At 38.4% G+C, this 18,318-nt stretch overlaps 2 protein-coding genes, 1 long non-coding RNA gene and 1 other non-coding gene across 6 annotated transcripts in view; 3 read left to right on the forward strand and 1 right to left on the reverse strand.

The window, feature by feature from the left end:
- Window positions 1-7,377, forward strand: part of LOC139800449 (bifunctional heparan sulfate N-deacetylase/N-sulfotransferase 3) — a 65,859-nt gene extending 58,482 nt beyond the window's left edge. For 2 of the 3 annotated variants that reach the window (XM_071753491.1, XM_071753492.1), the window contains exons 12-15: window positions 1,254-1,363; window positions 1,904-2,006; window positions 3,240-3,350; window positions 4,660-7,377. In XM_071753491.1, the coding sequence (XP_071609592.1) occupies window positions 1,254-1,363; window positions 1,904-2,006; window positions 3,240-3,350; window positions 4,660-4,689 (354 nt within the window). In that variant the 3' untranslated portion in view covers window positions 4,690-7,377. The remainder of the gene's footprint in view (window positions 1-1,253; window positions 1,364-1,903; window positions 2,007-3,239; window positions 3,351-4,659) is intronic. The other variant, XR_011727753.1, reaches the window with a different exon arrangement.
- Window positions 7,378-9,221: 1,844 nt separating this feature from the next.
- On the forward strand, window positions 9,222-11,202 carry LOC139800451 (uncharacterized). The gene is made up of 3 exons (XR_011727754.1): window positions 9,222-9,438; window positions 9,848-9,909; window positions 10,500-11,202. It is a non-coding gene; the product is annotated as an uncharacterized lncRNA (long non-coding RNA).
- LOC139800635 (small nucleolar RNA SNORA24) lies at window positions 9,556-9,686 on the forward strand. Its single transcript, XR_011727849.1, has one exon. It is a non-coding gene; the product is annotated as a small nucleolar RNA SNORA24 (small nucleolar RNA).
- A 1,563-nt stretch (window positions 11,203-12,765) lies between the features above and the next one.
- PRSS12 (serine protease 12) overlaps window positions 12,766-18,318 on the reverse strand; it is a 40,807-nt gene continuing 35,254 nt past the window's right edge. Inside the window, exons 12-13 of the mRNA XM_071753495.1 lie at window positions 17,136-17,416; window positions 12,766-14,824 (exon numbers count right to left, since the gene is read on the reverse strand). Coding sequence (XP_071609596.1) covers window positions 14,517-14,824; window positions 17,136-17,416 — 589 coding nt within the window. The 3' untranslated portion in view covers window positions 12,766-14,516. The remainder of the gene's footprint in view (window positions 14,825-17,135; window positions 17,417-18,318) is intronic.

Consider the following 18,318-nt stretch of genomic DNA (forward strand, 5'->3'; position numbering starts at 1 on the left):
GAGTTTCTGCTAGTGTGTAACATGCAAATCATTAGCCTTCTTCTCGGCCTGCATAAGATCAAGACTTGAAAGACATACACCGTAAGCCCTAAGCATCATGCAATATACAAGTTTAGGCAGAAAATGTCACAGGATCAGTTTTTCCTTTGTAGATTTATTTCTGGAGTGTCTGGCACTGCTCCCTACCCAACATTTAAAGATTGCTTTCATTCAGGGAGGTTGGCTGCGACCTGAACCTTCTGTTTATCCGGGGCTCACTTAAGTGAAACAAGTTGGCTGGAGTCTGCACCTTCTGTTTTCCCAGCGTGTGCCAAGGAAGCTCTGATATATCTAGCTGGTGTTATTCTCCACATATTCTCTCATGGGCCAGCCTTGCAGACTTCATGAGATACACAATACTGTAATATCATGACATGCGTATGAAATTCTCTATATTATGTTTTCATTAGCTTTTCTCCAAGAGTAATCCATGAATATTGAAGTATATGCATTGTCATACAGATTCTTGCCAGATTTTACATCCCGCATTGACACTGAAGAACCAGTGGTTCATTCGGGCATGATAGCACATTTAAAAGCATTCTCAGGTAACATCCTTTTCCTCATCTGTAGGGTGAGGGTGGTCCTGTCTGAGACTGTGTATGTGGTCAAGCACTTGAAAAAAAAGAAAATATCTACCAGTACCTGGCTTTCTTAGAGATGTGTTGCACTTTCCGTATCTACATTCCTAACTTAGGGTCCTCAAAACATCTGACTTTATTTATATTCTCAAGTTTTTTTCATTTAATTACATATTGTTGTAGGGGTTTAGAAATAAGGCATTTCACCTAACATATATCTACTGGTTTCTCTTGTTCTGGTCACCTCCTGTGACAAGCTTTTCAACATTACTGTAACATGTATATGTTTGTGCCCATGTGAATTACAGGTTATGTCTCCAGACATTAGTACTTTTTTGTTGGCTAGACAAATCTCACTCAATTTCCAATATTACTTATCTTTCTAGATGCTTCACTGATATTTCTCTGCTATCACAACAGCTCCCAATTTACTATCCTTTCAGATTTAATTAACATGCCATTTGCCCTGCTTCGAAGTCATTACTGAGTATGACAATTGAAACTGGACCAATTATTGTTCTCTGGGGCAGTACTCTCCATATAATGAATAAGCTTGACAGAGGTGCAAGGTTCAGTATGAAACCTGAAATACTGAATTCCAAATTAAATTTTTATTTATTTTATTTGTTGTAGTTGCTAATTATTGATGGACAGCAGCTGAGAACTGACCCATCTACTGTAATGGACGAAGTACAGAAATTTCTGGGCGTTTCTCCTCACTATAATTACTCAGAAGCCCTAACGTGAGTTCACATAGTAATGACTTTATTCCTACGCTCCTAAAATACCAGTTAGTCTGTAAGTAAGCTCACTGCAAAATAAAGCCTCTCATACTTTTCCTTTGAGCTGTCTGCAAAGATTCAGGATTAGATTTTCTGTGAATCATCCAGACTCACTTGTTGTGGAGCTTGACTGTTAAAGTAGTAGGCAAATGGATAAAGTATTGCTGTGTAAGAATTGCATATTTATTTGTGTGAATGTAAAGGACTTTTATTTCCATAACTGGAACATGGAATGCTGACATGCTTAAACAGAATGGAAACAGAATTAGTTTATTTTTTGTATTAGCTGCAAGACAGATCTGACAGTATCAGTCAGCAATGTAACAAAATCAGTCTGTACACGGACGTACACGAATCCTTTGGATTCTGGAGTTTAAACTTGGTTGCCCTTCAAAAGAACTGATAACCTTAGGTTTCCTCTTTTGTGTCATCTGTCTGATGGTGAGAGATGCATCCTCCTTGCAGTCTCCCAGCCTTTACACTGCAAAATACTTGTTTCAGGTTCGACTCACATAAAGGTTTCTGGTGTCAGCTCCTGGAAGAAGGGAAAACAAAGTGTCTTGGGAAGAGCAAAGGTAGAAAATACCCTCCTATGGATTCCGAGGTAAACCATTATTCTCATTGGCATTATAGAGGGATTCAGTTGCCATATATGGGACATCACCCAGGCAAAATCATAAGAAGGGAAAGAAGACAAAATTGGATAGACATTAATTGACCTGTCCCTACAAATGAAATATTTAAGATAGCTGTGGCGTGCATAGCCTTTTCATTTCTTTATTTCAAATGTGGAAAAAAAAGTCATGAAAAAAACCCAACTGTTAAAACATGGCATCCCTTAGAAAAATAAACTTGGCACCCCTGAAATTCTCCTGTAAACCAACCCCCTTTACCTAGGTGACTTAAACAGCAGAGGCTCCACAGTGCATTTTTTTTTTTCTCAGCCATGATCAGATATATGTATTTGTGTCTGTTCCCTTGTCTTTGAGGGTAGCTGGACCATGACAAGCCCTGGGGACTCCCATATAATCCAGTTTTAAGAGAGGTTAGGTTCTGATTCTGTGAATGTAATAAATACTTTCCCCAGAATAATGCTTAAGTGAAGAAATTTTCATCAGATCAAATGCTGCAGCCTGTACTCAAGGGCAGTTTAGTTTCCTGGTCTGGCTGTAATTTTTATGCTTATTCTGTCCTGTATTCATTCCCATTTCATTTAGCCTGATTAAGATGCAAATAAAATGTCAGAGTTTGAATAGTAGTAAGTATTAAAGTGTTAAGATGGGATATTTTTCTTTACATTACTTAAATTATAATTACCTTTACATCAATAGAATTATAAAAAAAAAATTAATGGGTGAAGAATTTTGTCCAGAGATAAGGCAAGAATGTGTTCATTGTTGTATTTTTCAACTCAATATTTCTCAAAATGGGGTTACTCATACAATACTCCTACTCATACAGTAAAGTCCTACACACTAAGGTATTTCAGAAGCTTTGCTTGCAATCACACCGCAATAAGTTCAAAGTACCTACATCAGCTTCAATGCATTTCTTAATTTACAAGAATAGAGTAGATTCTAAGAGTAGAATCAGATTCTTTGCTTTGACTTCATTGCTCATTTTGAACAATCTTTCTGTCACTTGAACTTACCCTTTACAGTTCAGCTCCTAAATGAATAGTTTGAACTTGCATGCAGTAGATAGCATAAAACAATACAAATTGCATAAGAGAATATAAAGTTTTGACACAAGTAATACAAATTCTGAAACCTAAAATTCATAGCAACTGCAGTACAGCATTTTACTAAATAAAAATACCTTCTTTTGTATTCATCAGTGCAGGGCTTTTCTGTCAAGCTACTACAGAGATCACAATGTGGAACTGTCAAAACTCCTACACAAATTGGGACAACCTCTGCCATCATGGCTGAGACAAGAGCTACAGAAAGTAAGATAGCATTTATAAAACAAGCTTTTTGAAATCTCCCTTAAACCCTTTAGTCATCATATTGAACGTCTCCAGTAGCTACCAAAAGGTCTTGTAAGATATACCTCTTCACAGAAATTGTAAAAGATAAAAATTAATTCCATGTGCTGGCATGTGGATTGTGAAAAATACATGTGTTTCTTAGAGCTCCGGATGGCCAAATCTTTCTTATAAGCATTTCTGGCCCTGTGGACTACTGTGCACATATGTGAAAGTTACTTGCAACTGGTATAAGCTTCAGAGATAAATCACCTGTCCAGTAACACGGTAAATATTTACATTTTTATGTATCAGTTTAAAAGTATTGTCTCATGTAGGTTTAGTAGCTCATTGTTAGACCTCTGACAGTTTTTCTTACTCTTTGATTCTTGTCTTGCATAAAATAAGAAAACCTAATGTAGCCAAAATTCCAAGTGTATTTCTGCCTTTGGAATCAGCTTGCTAATCCCCAAAGTATATACTAACAAGGATGAGAATTACAGTTGTGATTTAGCTGTGCACAGGAAGAAAATCTACAGAGCAAAATCTAGAAGCTACAGGCAAAAGCAGTGTAGAAGAAATGCAAACACACACATAAACCTCACCTATTATTATACCCTGTAACAACAACCCTTACAGTGTGGTATGGGCTGGTTCAATTATTTGTCCTTAACTACTGTGTCTGATCTTGTACTGACTGAAATAGCAGAAAGCAGAATACAGCCATTATCTGAAGAGAAGTTTAATTGGACATGTGATGCACAAAAGTTGCAGTGTAATCCTCATGAGCAGTATTATACTTCAACAATTGTGAACCAAACTGAGGTCATTCTATGAACAGGCTTTCACTCCTGGCTTTCATCTTCCCTGGAGGTGTTTAGAAGACATGTAGAGGTGGTGCTGAGGGGCATGGCTTAGCTCTGGACTTGGTAGAGTTAGGAGCCCATGATCTTAAACGTCTTTTCCAACCAAAATGCTTCTATGATTCTATGAGCAGCAGATCCAGATACTGCATTCTGGACTTACATTGCTGTGAATGAGGAGTGACCCCACTGAAATGAATTAAAACCTTGTAAAGAACTGAAACAGGTCTTATGCTTAGGTTGCCTTAATTTGTACAACTTTTTTTTTTCCCTTTATTTATTTGCCTCCAGTCTATGCTTTATGTATTGCATCATCAAAATTACACAATAATCATGTAAAACACAAATATCCAGCTTTACATTTATGTGATGCATTTCAATGATACTTATCACAATGCATCAGCTGAGATATAAAATCTAATCAACAGTGCATACAACTTGAGAACAAAGATCAATGAAAACTTCAGCTGAGTATGGCCTTAATGGCTTTTCCACTGAACCTTGGCTCTGCATGCTTCTCAAGGCAGGAAGAGGTAATGAAAACAAATTAGAACTACAGCACTAAATGCAGTGCTTTTTACAGTAGCTCTATAATGTTATTATAATTTTTTTAGGGTGAATCATTAAAAACTTGCATCAAATGGTGGAAAAACTATATGTCTCAGTGCTGGTTTACAACATTTATGCAATGATATAATTTAACTTTCAAGGTAATGGAATGGAAACCAGTGTGTTACTCCCTAAATAGAAAACAGATGTTGAGGTCCTCACTGTACTTCTAACTGGTAAACTTTATTATTTATTGATTTTGTCTATGTAATACCTGGTTTTGATAGTCTGGTAAAGAAAAAATCTAGACAAATTTGCTGTATATAACAATACTCTTTACGTAGCACATTTTTGCTAAGGGAATATGCATGAGTAATGATGAGGACCTACTAGAGTAGACATTTTATGAGAAGAACATCTTTATTATTTATTAGACAGAATGAGAGTTTTCATTTCACTTTAAATATTCACTGTCTTATGGTTTCATCCCAAAAGCAGATTTGTATTAAAATATTTCTTATTTGATAGAAGAAACACTCTGGATTCTGAATATCTGTAAAAGCAAATACTCTGCATGCTTTGGACAGCTCATGCATCCTGCAAGCACCTGTATGGATTTGTTGCAACTAAATTGAATAGCTGGAGAAAATGCCTGTCATTTTCATCGTGGCATGAAGGATTTTACCATTGATATAACCTGATGTAATATCACTCAAACATTTTTTTTTTTAAATCTGAAGGGATTGCACAAAGCTCCTGTTTTGTGCACTGCTGCTTCACATACTCCAGGTTCTTCAGAGCTGAAATTATAGAATTTAAAAAAATAAGAAAAACCTTGGGCACTATCAAATGCCCTTAAGTTTTCATGGTAAGCGGAGCCTCTTTACACCAATTGTGTGCCTCCTATGTGCAGGAGGTATGGGCTTCAGCCACAATTATGTTTCGTTCTTTGTTTCCAAGAGCTCCCTTCCTGTCTTCTTTCTCTGGGAAATGAAGGCCCCTGCAGAACGAGAATGAGTGGGCAGTCAAGGACAGAATGGTGACTGGGATACAAACATTGGTCTCATTTTCTCTCCAGAAATTGTACAACAGACAAGCTGACATGTCTCAGATACGTGGACTTAGATTGTGAAGTCCTGTATGAGGTATGGTAAGGAGCCTCCAGCAAGTGTGGGTGATGTGGTGAAACAGCCCAGCTGCCATCACCATGTGGCACTGGGAGCCAGGATAAGCAGCCCCTATGTGCATGGCCTTGGCTTGACTAGGCTTGTTTTGGCAGCTAAACACAATGCTCATCCTCCAGTCAGGACCAACAGGGTGACTCTCAAGTCTTGATGAGGAACAGCAAGGGGGAGGGAGCTCTCTTGGATCCTTCCTTCCTAAGGGATGGAACTGGGAACAAAATCAGTTAATTCCTAGGGAGATCATAAATGGATTCCTGTACCTGAGTCAATGATGTAAACAAAGTAGCTTGACCTGAAACTGCATCTGAAAGTGCATAATCTTGAATCTACATAACTTCAAGCTCCTATTGAGATAGAGCTGTTAAGCACCATCATCTTTAGAAAATGTACTGCAGAATTAGCTTCTTGTACACTAAACAGGCTGATCTCAGACACAAGAACAGCAGAGCAGTAAAGGCAAACTTATGGTCAGCTTCACAGTCTGGAATTTCTGATGTTTGCTTGTTACTTGTTTATAAAAACCTGGTATGAAGCCACTTTTACTTTTTTCTCCAGGACTATTTAAATATTTTCTTACATCTAACAGAAAACTTTAAAGAATAGCATGACTTAATGTGCAGTCAACTTGGTGAAGAATGAAAAGTCTGAGCAAAGCACACAGACAACAGTTAAATGTGTTATTCCCCAAATGATAAGGATACGTGTGTACAGCTGAGTAAGCAAGTCATACAACATGAATTATATGACAAAGTTTAACCTCATCTCTTCACAGCTTACCTGCAATCAGTGTTTAATATCCAGAAATAGACTATCAATACTAAACTTCTGATTCCTTACAACAAATTTATATTTTCTAGTCAAAGTCAGATGTTTTATTGTGGTTGGTAACACAGTTGTAGTTTCTCTCCCCCTGGTAGATAACTGAACAAGCAATTTCTTTAATAATTGCTTGATTATGTGAGTTTCACCCATATTTTTATACATATGATTCTGAAATTTGCTTTCTGCAGACATCTGTACCATTAAAAATCAATGTGTGATTATGAGCAGAAAGTTCATAGTCACTCATAAGGGGGTGTGTAAACACAGAGCCTGATAGGAAATCACTTAATTATTTGAGCAAACATTCCTGAAATTACTGTGATATTTCCCCAGTTCTACTTGTGATGAAAGAATTAGTTTCAATGATTTGCAGACTACCTTGTAAATAATATCCTTTTCATTGCTTAAAAATGTGAAACTTCCTCAGGAAGAAATTAAATAGATATTTCAATGTTTATAGATGCAATACTCATCATTCACATTGAATGAAAATTGCTGGAAACATTTTTCTGGAGTTCTTTTTTTTTTAATAGATTCTGATAGTAGCATGGTATCTGAAGTGCAACAATAAACTCTGATAAGAAAATGTAATGCCGTGTGGAAGTCATTTTTGTGTTGTTAGCAATTGTCCTTTTCCAGGTTTGTTAGCAGTAATTGCAGCTTGACGTTGAGCAACACAGTCTAGGAGTATAGGAACAGCATGAAATGTTTTCCGAAATGAAAAACATTGCTCACGTCCTTTGTGATTGAATATTACTGTTCTGTGCAGCTGCCCATTTTCCTGCTTTTGCTTACTGCTTACTTTTTCTTTCTTGTGCCAGAAATTGCTAATGTTTTGTAGAAGTCATTCCAGAACTTGCTATTTTTAAGATAAGCAATGTTTTTTCAAATTATTTGCTTTGGGAATTCAGTAGTTGAGCCAATGCATAAGCCTACAGACATGAGAAAGCCTTTCATAGGAGAAACCCCTAAAGATGGTATGAATGTCCGAACAAAAATTAATTCTTAACAAATTCACAACGGAATAGAAATTTGTACTATCTAGGTTGGCTAAACAACAAACCGAAACAGAAAAACATTTTTTGCATAACTTTTTATACAAACACAGTTCATACATTTTAGCTTTAGAATTCTGGAAGGAAAACATTGTGAGCTAAAGGCAGGAGATGGTTCTTTTATGCACGTGACAGACTGGAAATAAAATTCTTGAACACAGATGGTGCAGCTGAGGCTTAGGTTACAGCACAGGTACGGCATGGTAGAACTCCTAATTTGTTTTAGCACTTTTGTACAATCCTAGCAGTAGTTTCATTATTCTACAACACTGACTAATAGTCATATATATTTGAATAAGTAGTATCACATTATCATTGTCTGAAAAGGATGAAAAGCATGTAACATGAAAGATAGGCCTTAAATAATTTCTTGTCTTTTCCACTGAAAAAAAAAAAATTGTGGATACTAAACTATGAGCCACAAGACAAGCTTCCCATACTACACTAGACCTTCTTTGAAATCTGACCAAAAATCCAAACACAGAGTTATCCCAGTATGGCTGATGGGTCAGATTTTCAGTCCCCTGGCTGTGCCAATTCACTGGCATCTGCCTGAAAAAGCCTAAATTGCTTGCCTTATCTTCCCAGTAAGCCCACGCAGAGAACGCAAACGTGCCTTTGAGATTCAGCTGTTGCCAGAGATCAGCTTGTGCCTGGCCTTTAAAAAACTGCTCTTCCCAGCACTAAGAGTGACTGTAATAATGCTTCAATTTAGATGCTGTTGTGTAAAAGGTATGGTATTTAGGCAAGGCTTAGACTGGACAGTAGAAAGCATCGGTCAAACCCTGTAACAGGATTCCTGGAGAGGTGATCAGTGCGCCAAGCTTGCTAGTGTTCAAGAGCTATTTGGACAAGCAGTTTACATTTCTGGACAGCCTTTCAGTGGTCCGGGAGTAGAACTAGGTGATTGTTTTAGGACCCTTTCAGTGGAAATATTCTATTCTACTCTGTTCTGTTCTATTCTGTGAGGAGGGTGTGGATTTTGACCAGCATTACCTGAACACATGCATTGGTATGGACTGGAAAAGGACAGTTGCCCACGTTTATGTAAAGGGATGACTTCGTTTTTCTTGCACATCTTTCACAACCTCGTCTTTTTTCTTAGGCGACGGTTATGAAATAACACAACAGTGTAGTTGCATTTATGCATGTTGGTAGTTACACACATAGATACAAAAAGCAGCATCAGTGCCTTGACCAGCTGAAGAGAAATAGAAAGCGGCTGCAGTTCCTTTTCCGTGGGTCCCTCAATCCCTTTAATCTCCAAGAGGTCCGGAAATGACCAAAAACCGAAACACAAATTTTTAATCTTGCCCGCATCCAGCCCTGCTCCGCTCCCCCACCCCTCGCTGCAGCAAAACGCTCCCCTTCCGGCTGTGACGCGTCCCGGGCCCCACCCCCCGCCCCGGCAGCGCTCAGTTAGCTGCCGTGCTCGAGGCTGAGGGCAGGCAGCGCGGAGCCTCTGTGCTGTTGGAGAGCGGGTGGTGGAGCGGCGGCACTCCTTGGCCAAGCGGGGCCAGATGTGAGGCACTGCGGCGGGCTTTTCTCCCCAGGGCCCAAGCGGAGCCGTTGAGGAGAAGAGAGGAGCGAGCCTCAGGTGGGACCCGTGGTGAGACGAATTGAGATGAGGGGCGAGTGGGAGTTCTTGGTTGGCGGCGGGGCCAGGGCCGGGATGAGGGAGGGAAAATGGCGTCCGCCACGTGGCGGGGGGGTAATCCATGACTCCATGGGAGCTGCCTCCCGTGGCTGTCTCCCTTCCTAGGCATGGAAGAGTAGTTCCTTGCTAATTGGCATATCTTTTACCCTTTTGTGGGTATTAGTCGTTGACTGTAGCAAGTAACAGGCCAAATCGGCCGAGGTGTATTGGCATTCTCCTATCCTTGTGTGTCTTTGCTTGTTTGGTTTTCTTTTTTTCTTTTTTTTTCCCCTTTTTTTTCTTAATATGAGGCTAGAGCCTGGTTTTAAAGATGTTCTTCCTTACCCTTCTCCCTTTTTTATTTCTTTAGGAGCGCAGAAGATGAAAGGATGCATCTGTTCCGTTGAAGACCCCTCAAAAAATTGTGACAGGGTATGTTTTACATAGATAGGATCTTAGCGATGAGGTTTTAGGCGGGAATAATGCCGACTCAACAATTTATGGGTAGCAACTAAACTACTGAGACTGGTCTGGGAAATCAAAGTAGAAGCTTCGTGTTTTTAAGGCATGTTTCGTTTGTGTTGTTTTTACAGAAGAGCATAATTAAATATATGTTAGTGTGATTAGGAAGAGTTGGACTTGGGTGGTGTTGTGTTAGTTTTCATATTTCTCAGACATGTCTGTACAGGAGGAAGGTATTTTTAAATAAGTATCTTTCACTGAAGTAAGTAATAATCATAATTGCAATTACCAGAGCAGGACTTGGGTGGTGTTGTGTTAGTTTTCATATTTCTCAGACATGTCTGTACAGGAGGAAGGTATTTTTAAATAAGTATCTTTCACTGAAGTAAGTAATAATCATAATTGCAATTACCAGAGCAGATGGAGATGTTAATTTATACTATTTCTTTGTTTCAGAGCAGTTTGCAACCCCTAGGGGGCATTATAGTGTTCAGTGATGTTTGCTGTCTTACAGCTGTTTTCGGTAGCAATATTAAACTGGCTCAAACTTGTTTTTTCAGAGGAAAAACGCTCTTGAGTTGTGATGGCAGAAGAAGATGGGGCTAGATTCCACTTGTGAATTCTAGGAGTAGCTGTAACTAAACTGTTTAGTTTTTTCTTAGTGTAGGGTGGATCTTTCTAATCTTCTGGAATTGATAGCTTTTGCAAGCAATGTTTCTGGTTCTCAGGAAGGGCTAGCAGAAGCTTATTTTAGGCTAGGTCCTAATCTCACTTTTCAAATAAAGTTCAGACTTGGAGCCTAAGTGAGATGCTCTGCAGTCCATGTAATCGTTTATAAAGGGGCTGAAATGTGGATTATGGTGCCTAAAACAACTTCTGCTGCTTCCATACAAATGCAGTTAGGGTGGCTAGCTCGCTTTGTGCTGCTTTTATGGATCTTCGGCTGCTCAGATCTTTGGGCTATCACCAAGTCTGAAGCAGTTTTAATAATGCTCTGAGCTAAGTGGCTGTGCTTTCTTCTTATATATGGCTTACATACTGAGGTATTGTTAACTGTGATGGTGTGCATCTGCAGTTGTGGCTCTTCTGCTGTTCAAGTGTGTTGGAAAATTTGCTGCAAGGAGTATGTATGTGCTGTACAAGCTGAAGGTAAGTTTGTGAAGTCTAGAAAATTGGTTCAAAGTGTGCAATCACAATTTTAGTATATATGCCACTGTGAAGTATTTAAATGTATGAATAAAGCAATAAAGAGACATTGATTTTCACTGCAAGTGTCGCTTCTTCTTTACAAGTCTAAACTAAGCAAGACCTGTGCATGTTCTTTGGAACCAGTCTGCCTGTTGTGGGGAGACAGGGCCTATTTTACTTCTGGTTTCAGAGCAAAGTAGTGACTGACTGATGCATTTTCTGGGAGCCATTTCAGAAATCACGTTATTCTAATCAGGCTACTGCTGTAGGGCAGAAAGTTACTGAGGCTCCCTTGTCAGTTTGGTTGCTAAGGAATCTTTTATTTAATCCATATTCAGGAAAAGAATATATGAAGCTCCTGTAGACTGAATCATTGCAGAATTGGACAAGATACATGTTCTATTTACAAGTAAATTTTACTGTCTGTACTTATACCAGCTGTGCTGACATGCTCTCTTGAAGAATATCTATGTTAACAATTTTTTTTGCACATTATTGCAAACTGAAAAGCTGGGGGGAGAGGGACTTCGAAAGGAATGTAAAACAATCTGAAACTGGAAATGAGATTAGCAGGCAGTGCAGTTACTGCTAAGTACTTGGCAACTGAGGGGAGGATTCCTATTTGCAGTAAACCAGAGTGGAATTGCAGACTTGAGTTACAACATGGATTAGGTCTAAGGGAGATCAAGAAACTGTCATAGGAAATGCCTCGTTTTTTTCAGCATGTATTTTAAATGCTATTGCCAAAGTACAGATAAATGTGTATTACATGTGGTACTACACCTGTTTAATTGGTGGTGTGTGATTACTCTCTTCGTAAACAGCTCCACATACACCCTTATCATATGACATCTTTATTGCTTAGGAATCCAGGTTTGTGGCTGCCAAGCCTTGTAGCGAGCAGTCAGCAGCGTACTGTAAATTTCCTTTCCTCCAAGACAAGTGGACTTCTATCAGAACCTCAGTGCATTAGGAAAAAAATAAACACATCTGCCCACAAGTTCAGGCTTTCCTGTGTTGGATTTCAGGGAGATGGTTCAGGGTTGAAGTAAATGCTAGTTGCAGTAATGCTTCCGTTTTTTACATTCTGTGAAAAATGAACTAACATTTGGGAAGCTCACCTACCTATAAATCTCCCCAGTGTTGAGGAGCACGGATAGATTACATGTCTATTTAGGATGGTCATCCAATCTGATAATAGAAATGCTGAATGGTTTCTTACTTTATGCCACCCTTGACACTGTGACCCACCTGCTTAATACAAACAAACAAACAAACAAAAAAAAAACCCAAACCAACAAAAAAAAACCCAGCCTTAGCATCAGCTGAACATTTTTCTACAGCTTTGGATGTATTTGCAGGGGAGATCAGCAAGGGTTGAAAAAATTCTTCAGCAGTTTAAAGAATGTAGGATAAACACTTAAGACAAACTAACTGGTCTAAATTAAAGCATACAAAGAACTGCATATTTAGTAGCACAGAAGAAATTTCAATCTCAGAAAATGACCCAAAGCTTAAGCTTTGAAAAAATTCTTTTCAAGTGGTACCCTGTTTTACTTAAGAAAGCTCACATTAAGTTTATCCAGCTGATCCTGCAGCAGCTGCTTGTACATTATCCACAGGATTAACGTACAAAAGTTAATAGTGTAGCAGTTTTATTGTGTACATCATTGGGCTCATTGAACAAAAATTAAATGGCATAACAAAGACAATTTCATTTTATGTTAGAAATTTAAATTTTAATTCTCTGCATGAAAACAGTGCAATGTTTTAAAATCTAAGAAAGCATCCCATTGAGAGCAAAACTAGTGAATGCGTTGCACTATACAGCCTACTTCACCACAAGTCTCAGAATAATGGGTCCTTTATAGCAAAGCCTTGATGGTACAAGTAACAACATTGATGGTTTTACTTCCCCTTTAATTAAAGTGGCTTATGTATATGTAAAAACATGATTTTAAAGTTCGCTACCAGAGTGTTTCATGTAGGTCTAGTAGCAGGAGGTCACAGTATGATTCTTGACATAATTTTAAATAAAATTTTTCACACTGTTTCAAATAATGTGGAATTACAGAAAGTTAGAATATCTTAAAGCACCTTGTGTAGTAGTTTAGCACCAGTTCCGATAATTAAACTCTTTATGACCCTTGGAAGCTAAGTTTAAGGTTAGAGGGAAGTTAAGGGCCAATTCTTCATCGCATGGGCTTCTGCAATATCATTGTCACTTCTGATTCAAACTGAGTTTTCTTGGACATTTTTTAGGATGCCAGAGGACAAAAGGAGCATACATGAAGAGGTTATTGCCCACTCAAAACACGAATACAGGCATCCCACTTAGTTCACGAAGGGCCACGCAACACTATTGTAGCCAGAGTGAGAATAGGAAACAGGAAAAGTCACTGGAAGCTAGTTTGCACAATCACTATATGGTAACAGCCATCTGCCACACTAAAGTGTTCTGTGACCCACAGAGCTTTCATTTAATCTTTTTAAGAAGCATGTTTGTTACAGAATACATAGAGCATGCATAGAGATGCCTGAATGGCCTATAACAGGGATCAAAGCATGAAACTTGCCTGTCTTCCTCTTGACTGTAGTTAGTCCCAGGTATTTTCAAAACTGATACCACCAGGATTGCACTAAGATGGTGATTACTTCCTGTGTTCTGTATGGTAAGTTCAATGGGCTGACCTTTCTAAAAGGGTAGGAATATGTTTTATACTTGTCTTGTACATCAAGAGTAACTTTATCAGTGCATTTTTATAATAAACTGTTAAGGTTTTCATAGTGTGGGGAGCAGTATCTGTAAAATGGAATCAAGATGTGTCAATACTTCAGAAGTCACTGGAAGCAGATATATTCACTCTCACCTTTCCTGTAAAATCAGTTTGAACCAGTGCTGCAATTAGGCAGGAGAGAGTTGTATAAATATTACGTTTTAGAAGGTAGTAGTTTTAAGACTATAGACCTTTTCAGGTGGGTTTTGGCTGAAGATCGAGATTGAAGATTGAAGATTGAAGATTGAGATCTGTAATTAATTCTAGAGAAGCTTGGAGCTACTTACAGTCTTCCGGTGGGCAGTGAATCTCTATGTGAACTGTCCAGCTGTCCCACTCCAGTGTTAGGCTTAAGTTGGCTATCACTTTTCCCCTTATCTCAGATACATGGTAACTTGTTCGTGCAATATAAACTTCCTTAACACAGAGGGATTTTGTTTGGGTAGTAATGCCTAACTGGAAAGATTGCATGGATCTAACAAAAAGAAAAACTTTATCAGGAAAGTGTGTCTATTTCCACTTGCTGTGGGCCTCAGCTTGTGAACTGTCTGTGTTGTTAAAGTTGTCCTGCCTCAAACTTTATTAACAAAGTTTGGTTTTTATTAAGGACATTCATAGTTTGGTCACACTTTTTATCCAGGGTACAAAAGATGATACTTTTGTGTAGACACCTGGAGCATCTTTTACTCCACAGCCGTAGCCCCAGGAGGTCACACCATAGACAACCCAGCTTTCCCCTGGACGTTCACACACCAGTGGTCCACCACTGTCTCCTTGGCAGCTATCAACACGTTTCTGTTCCTGGACATTTCCAGCACAGAGCATTCTTCCTGTGAATCTTGTTGTGTAACGCTCTTCACATACCCTCTTGGGAAGTAAGGGGATGGCAGCCTGTTGTAATGTTCTTGAATAAGACCTTCCTGAAAAGAGAAGCCAAATTATCATATCATTGTAATGCTTGGTCTTAGGAACATAGATATGATTTAACCCAGTTTTTGCTAGGGGTCCTTCATACTCTTTGTCATTAAATAAAATTACTGAAAACAAGAGAAAATACTGAAGAATCTACTGTGCATTAAATATAATATGCAAATACTGTATTGCTATTTTAAATATGGAATATAGATGCTTTTTTAAAAAAAACAATACTTTAAAAGTTAAATACTACTTTATTCCTTGTATTCACTGGATAAAGATGCAGCTAAATGAAGATTAATAAGAAACATGGAAAAAATTACTTTTACTGAAAACTTTCTTGGTAACAAAGAGCATGGAGGATTCCTGTTAGTTTCACCAACCTTTCAGAAACTTCATGAACATATTCTAACAGATAACCCTTTTCTTTGTGGCATTCTCATTCATAAGCCGGAAATACCCTGAGCAAAAGTTTTTCCAATTTGTCTAATGTTGAGACTGGGAGTGGAATATGTGGGTAAGTTTTAACACTCTAGCTGTATAAATGTAAAATTCCCTTTGGAAAATGCATGGAGGGTTTTTTTTAGAGGAGCAAAATATTTAAAATCGGTGACCTGCCCTATCTTTGGTCCTGCTCTGGCAGGGGGGGTTAGGCTTGATGTTCTTCAGAGGTCCCTTCCAACACCTGATGTTCTGTAATCTCTTCAAGGTTGTGATTTGCTTTGTTCCAAACATTCTTTCTATGTCTTCTACAAGAATATATGCCTTAGTACCTCAATGGGGAAACTAATTTTAGGAGTCTTTAGGAGTGGAAACTTGTAGAAATACTTCATCTCTAGGTCACCAGTTCAGAACTAGTCTAGCTCAACCTGACTAATGTAGCATCCTCTGTCAGGTTCCAAGTAGAGAATCCACCCACCCATTATGCTTACGCTCTGTAAATACATGCAAGCTTGCTTGTCGCCTCAGCTGAGGAGCCCATGTGTACTCTGGTAGAGATGGGCAGTATCATTTGAATCTTTTTACAGTCCTGGTAACACCTATGGACCAAAGTACTAATGGGCCTCCTGACCAAAAGGAATCTTCTTTTTGTGGCCGTTACCAGAAAATGTCTTGGGTTTCCTGATCTGCTCTGAATCCTGCAGTGCTCTCCTAAGAAAATTGAAAGATTTAAATAATTTGTCTTTTTGCTATGGCTTGCACCTCTTTTTCAATTGGAAACTTGGGAAATTAAAGCCAGTGTTGGGTTTTTTTTTAATAAAATCTTAATACTTATGATTTATATAGTGTGTGAAATTTCTGCTTAAGTACCACAATGATGTAATTTCTTATGGTAATTGAAGCCAGATATTGCAGTGGTAATGTTTCCTGAAGTGTCCTAAGTTAACAGCATTGGTTTTCAGTGAATTGTGTAAAAATCTAGACAGAGCTAGGCAATGAATTAGCAATTGTTTTTAGCAAAATAACTACTTATCCTACAAGTCTGTATCCTTTATTGTAGCACAGTGACTCAGACATTTGTGTACACAGATCAGTGCATCTCCCTTTACAATGAAGAACTGGTATTTGGCCTTGCCACCTTGTCTCCCTTGCCAGCTGGAATGAGTTAGTAGAACAAAGACTCAAGTGTGGTTGCTATATTGTGCTGTATTCAGCACTGTATAAACATTAAAGTAGAATACAGTTATTAATTTGTAAAACATTTAAAGGAAAAAACCTTTGAAGAGGAAGAGTCTTGACCTAACAAGTGACCATATAGTTAGTTCCAGAAGTCTGGCTTGCAGATTGCTCTGTGGCTCTTGTAAATTTTGGCAAGATGTTATCTTACTTGAATCTGAATGCTGATTGAAAGTCTCAGTGGTAACAACAGAGACTAAAAATGTTGCTTGAAATTCTATTATGTGCATATTTTCCATTCATTTTTCTATTGAAGTGGTTTAATTTAAAGAACCTTTCTAAAATACTCATTGTACTTACCTTAAAAACCTTAAATGTATTAGAGCTGTTATGTTCTGAGGCAGGGAGTGATAAGCTGCTGCATACATGCTTGTCACTCTAACCGAGGGCATTTCACTGACTGGTTCTGTGATTTAGAGTGACATGGTTAATTGCCACTTATAAAGAATAAATTCAGTAACAAAGTGTTGTCGATCCTGTTTAAGGATCAGGAGAGAAAACATTCCGGTGCATAAAAAGAGTAAAGTTGTTGCATTTTGAGTATTTTCTTTTTCTAAATATTGGAGGGTTTTGCTAGTTGTTTTTTTAAGTAGCCTGAGGTAATGAGATCAGTGACTGAAATCATTATAGCTTTTTTACCAGTGTCACCCCATCCAGTGATATAACAGTTGGGAGCAGTTTTCTGTGGTCTCTCTCTTCTTAATGGCAAACAAGCAGGTAAGACATGAGTACTGAATCTGGCACACTGTTCCTCTGGCCCTTGTAGCCTCACTAATGCAATGTCATAGTCGCTGCTGTTGGGTCTGTACTCTTTATGCATCACAATCTGTTGGACTCCAATTTCTTCCTCATATTCTTCTGGTACCAGTGTGTGATAGTCTCCAACCCGCACAGCGTAATTCCGAGAGTTGTTGCCATACCTAAGATTGAGGTGAAAACAGGATTGGCTCATGCAAAGTCAGATCTTAAGCATGCAGACAGATTATCAGGGTCTTGCTCATATAAATGACAATGACAAGTGGTTTTTCTTAAAAGACCAAGAGTAATTTTTCAGATGTTTAGATTGGCATTCACGTGTATCCTAAGGAATATCACAAAACTTGTCCTGGTTTCAGGTGGTCTATGTTGCTTTTTGCCTATTTTCACAGGCAAGTTTTCTTAAGCAGTCATTTGCTATGACTGGCAGGCAGAGAGTGCATTATACATGTATTTAGTCAGGGTAACACAAATTGCCAGTAATGAAAACCCGATTACCAACATTATTTCCACTGCTTCAAATAATTACTGAAATGAAAACAGTGTTCAAGTTTGCTTAGTAGGCTAGTTAAGAAATTCTAAAGGCTTCAATCACTTGATAAAAACCTCTTCTGTTACACAGAAGTTACAGTAAGGAAAACTAAGCATGTGTGCATCACAAGAATCTGTTGTCAAAGTGACAGAAGGCCGGTAAATCTTGTTTTGCAACCCCAGTTTCTTTCACATCGTAGACTAAATGGTAAATACCTTAGAGATTATTTCTGTGCATGAAATAATATTTTTCTGTGCATGCCTTTGGACATTTTTGTCTGAACACACAGGCCTTCTCAGGTAAATGCAGATGGGGGTACACTGTGATACCTTGACTTATTTAAAATCTGTCTAGGATAACAAAAATATTTTTCCTTTGGCTTCTCCCTTTCCCTTAAAGCTTTCAATTGGAAATTTGTAATACACGTGCAGAAAGTACCCTACTGTGTTCCATCACCTTCTAATCTATACTTGTTCTTTTTATACACTCCAGCAATGTGCCTGAAGAGCGGCAAGCAAAGCAGGTTTCTTTTGA

Source organism: Heliangelus exortis, chromosome 10 (assembly GCF_036169615.1).
Source record: "Heliangelus exortis chromosome 10, bHelExo1.hap1, whole genome shotgun sequence".
Lineage (NCBI taxonomy): Eukaryota > Metazoa > Chordata > Aves > Apodiformes > Trochilidae > Heliangelus > Heliangelus exortis.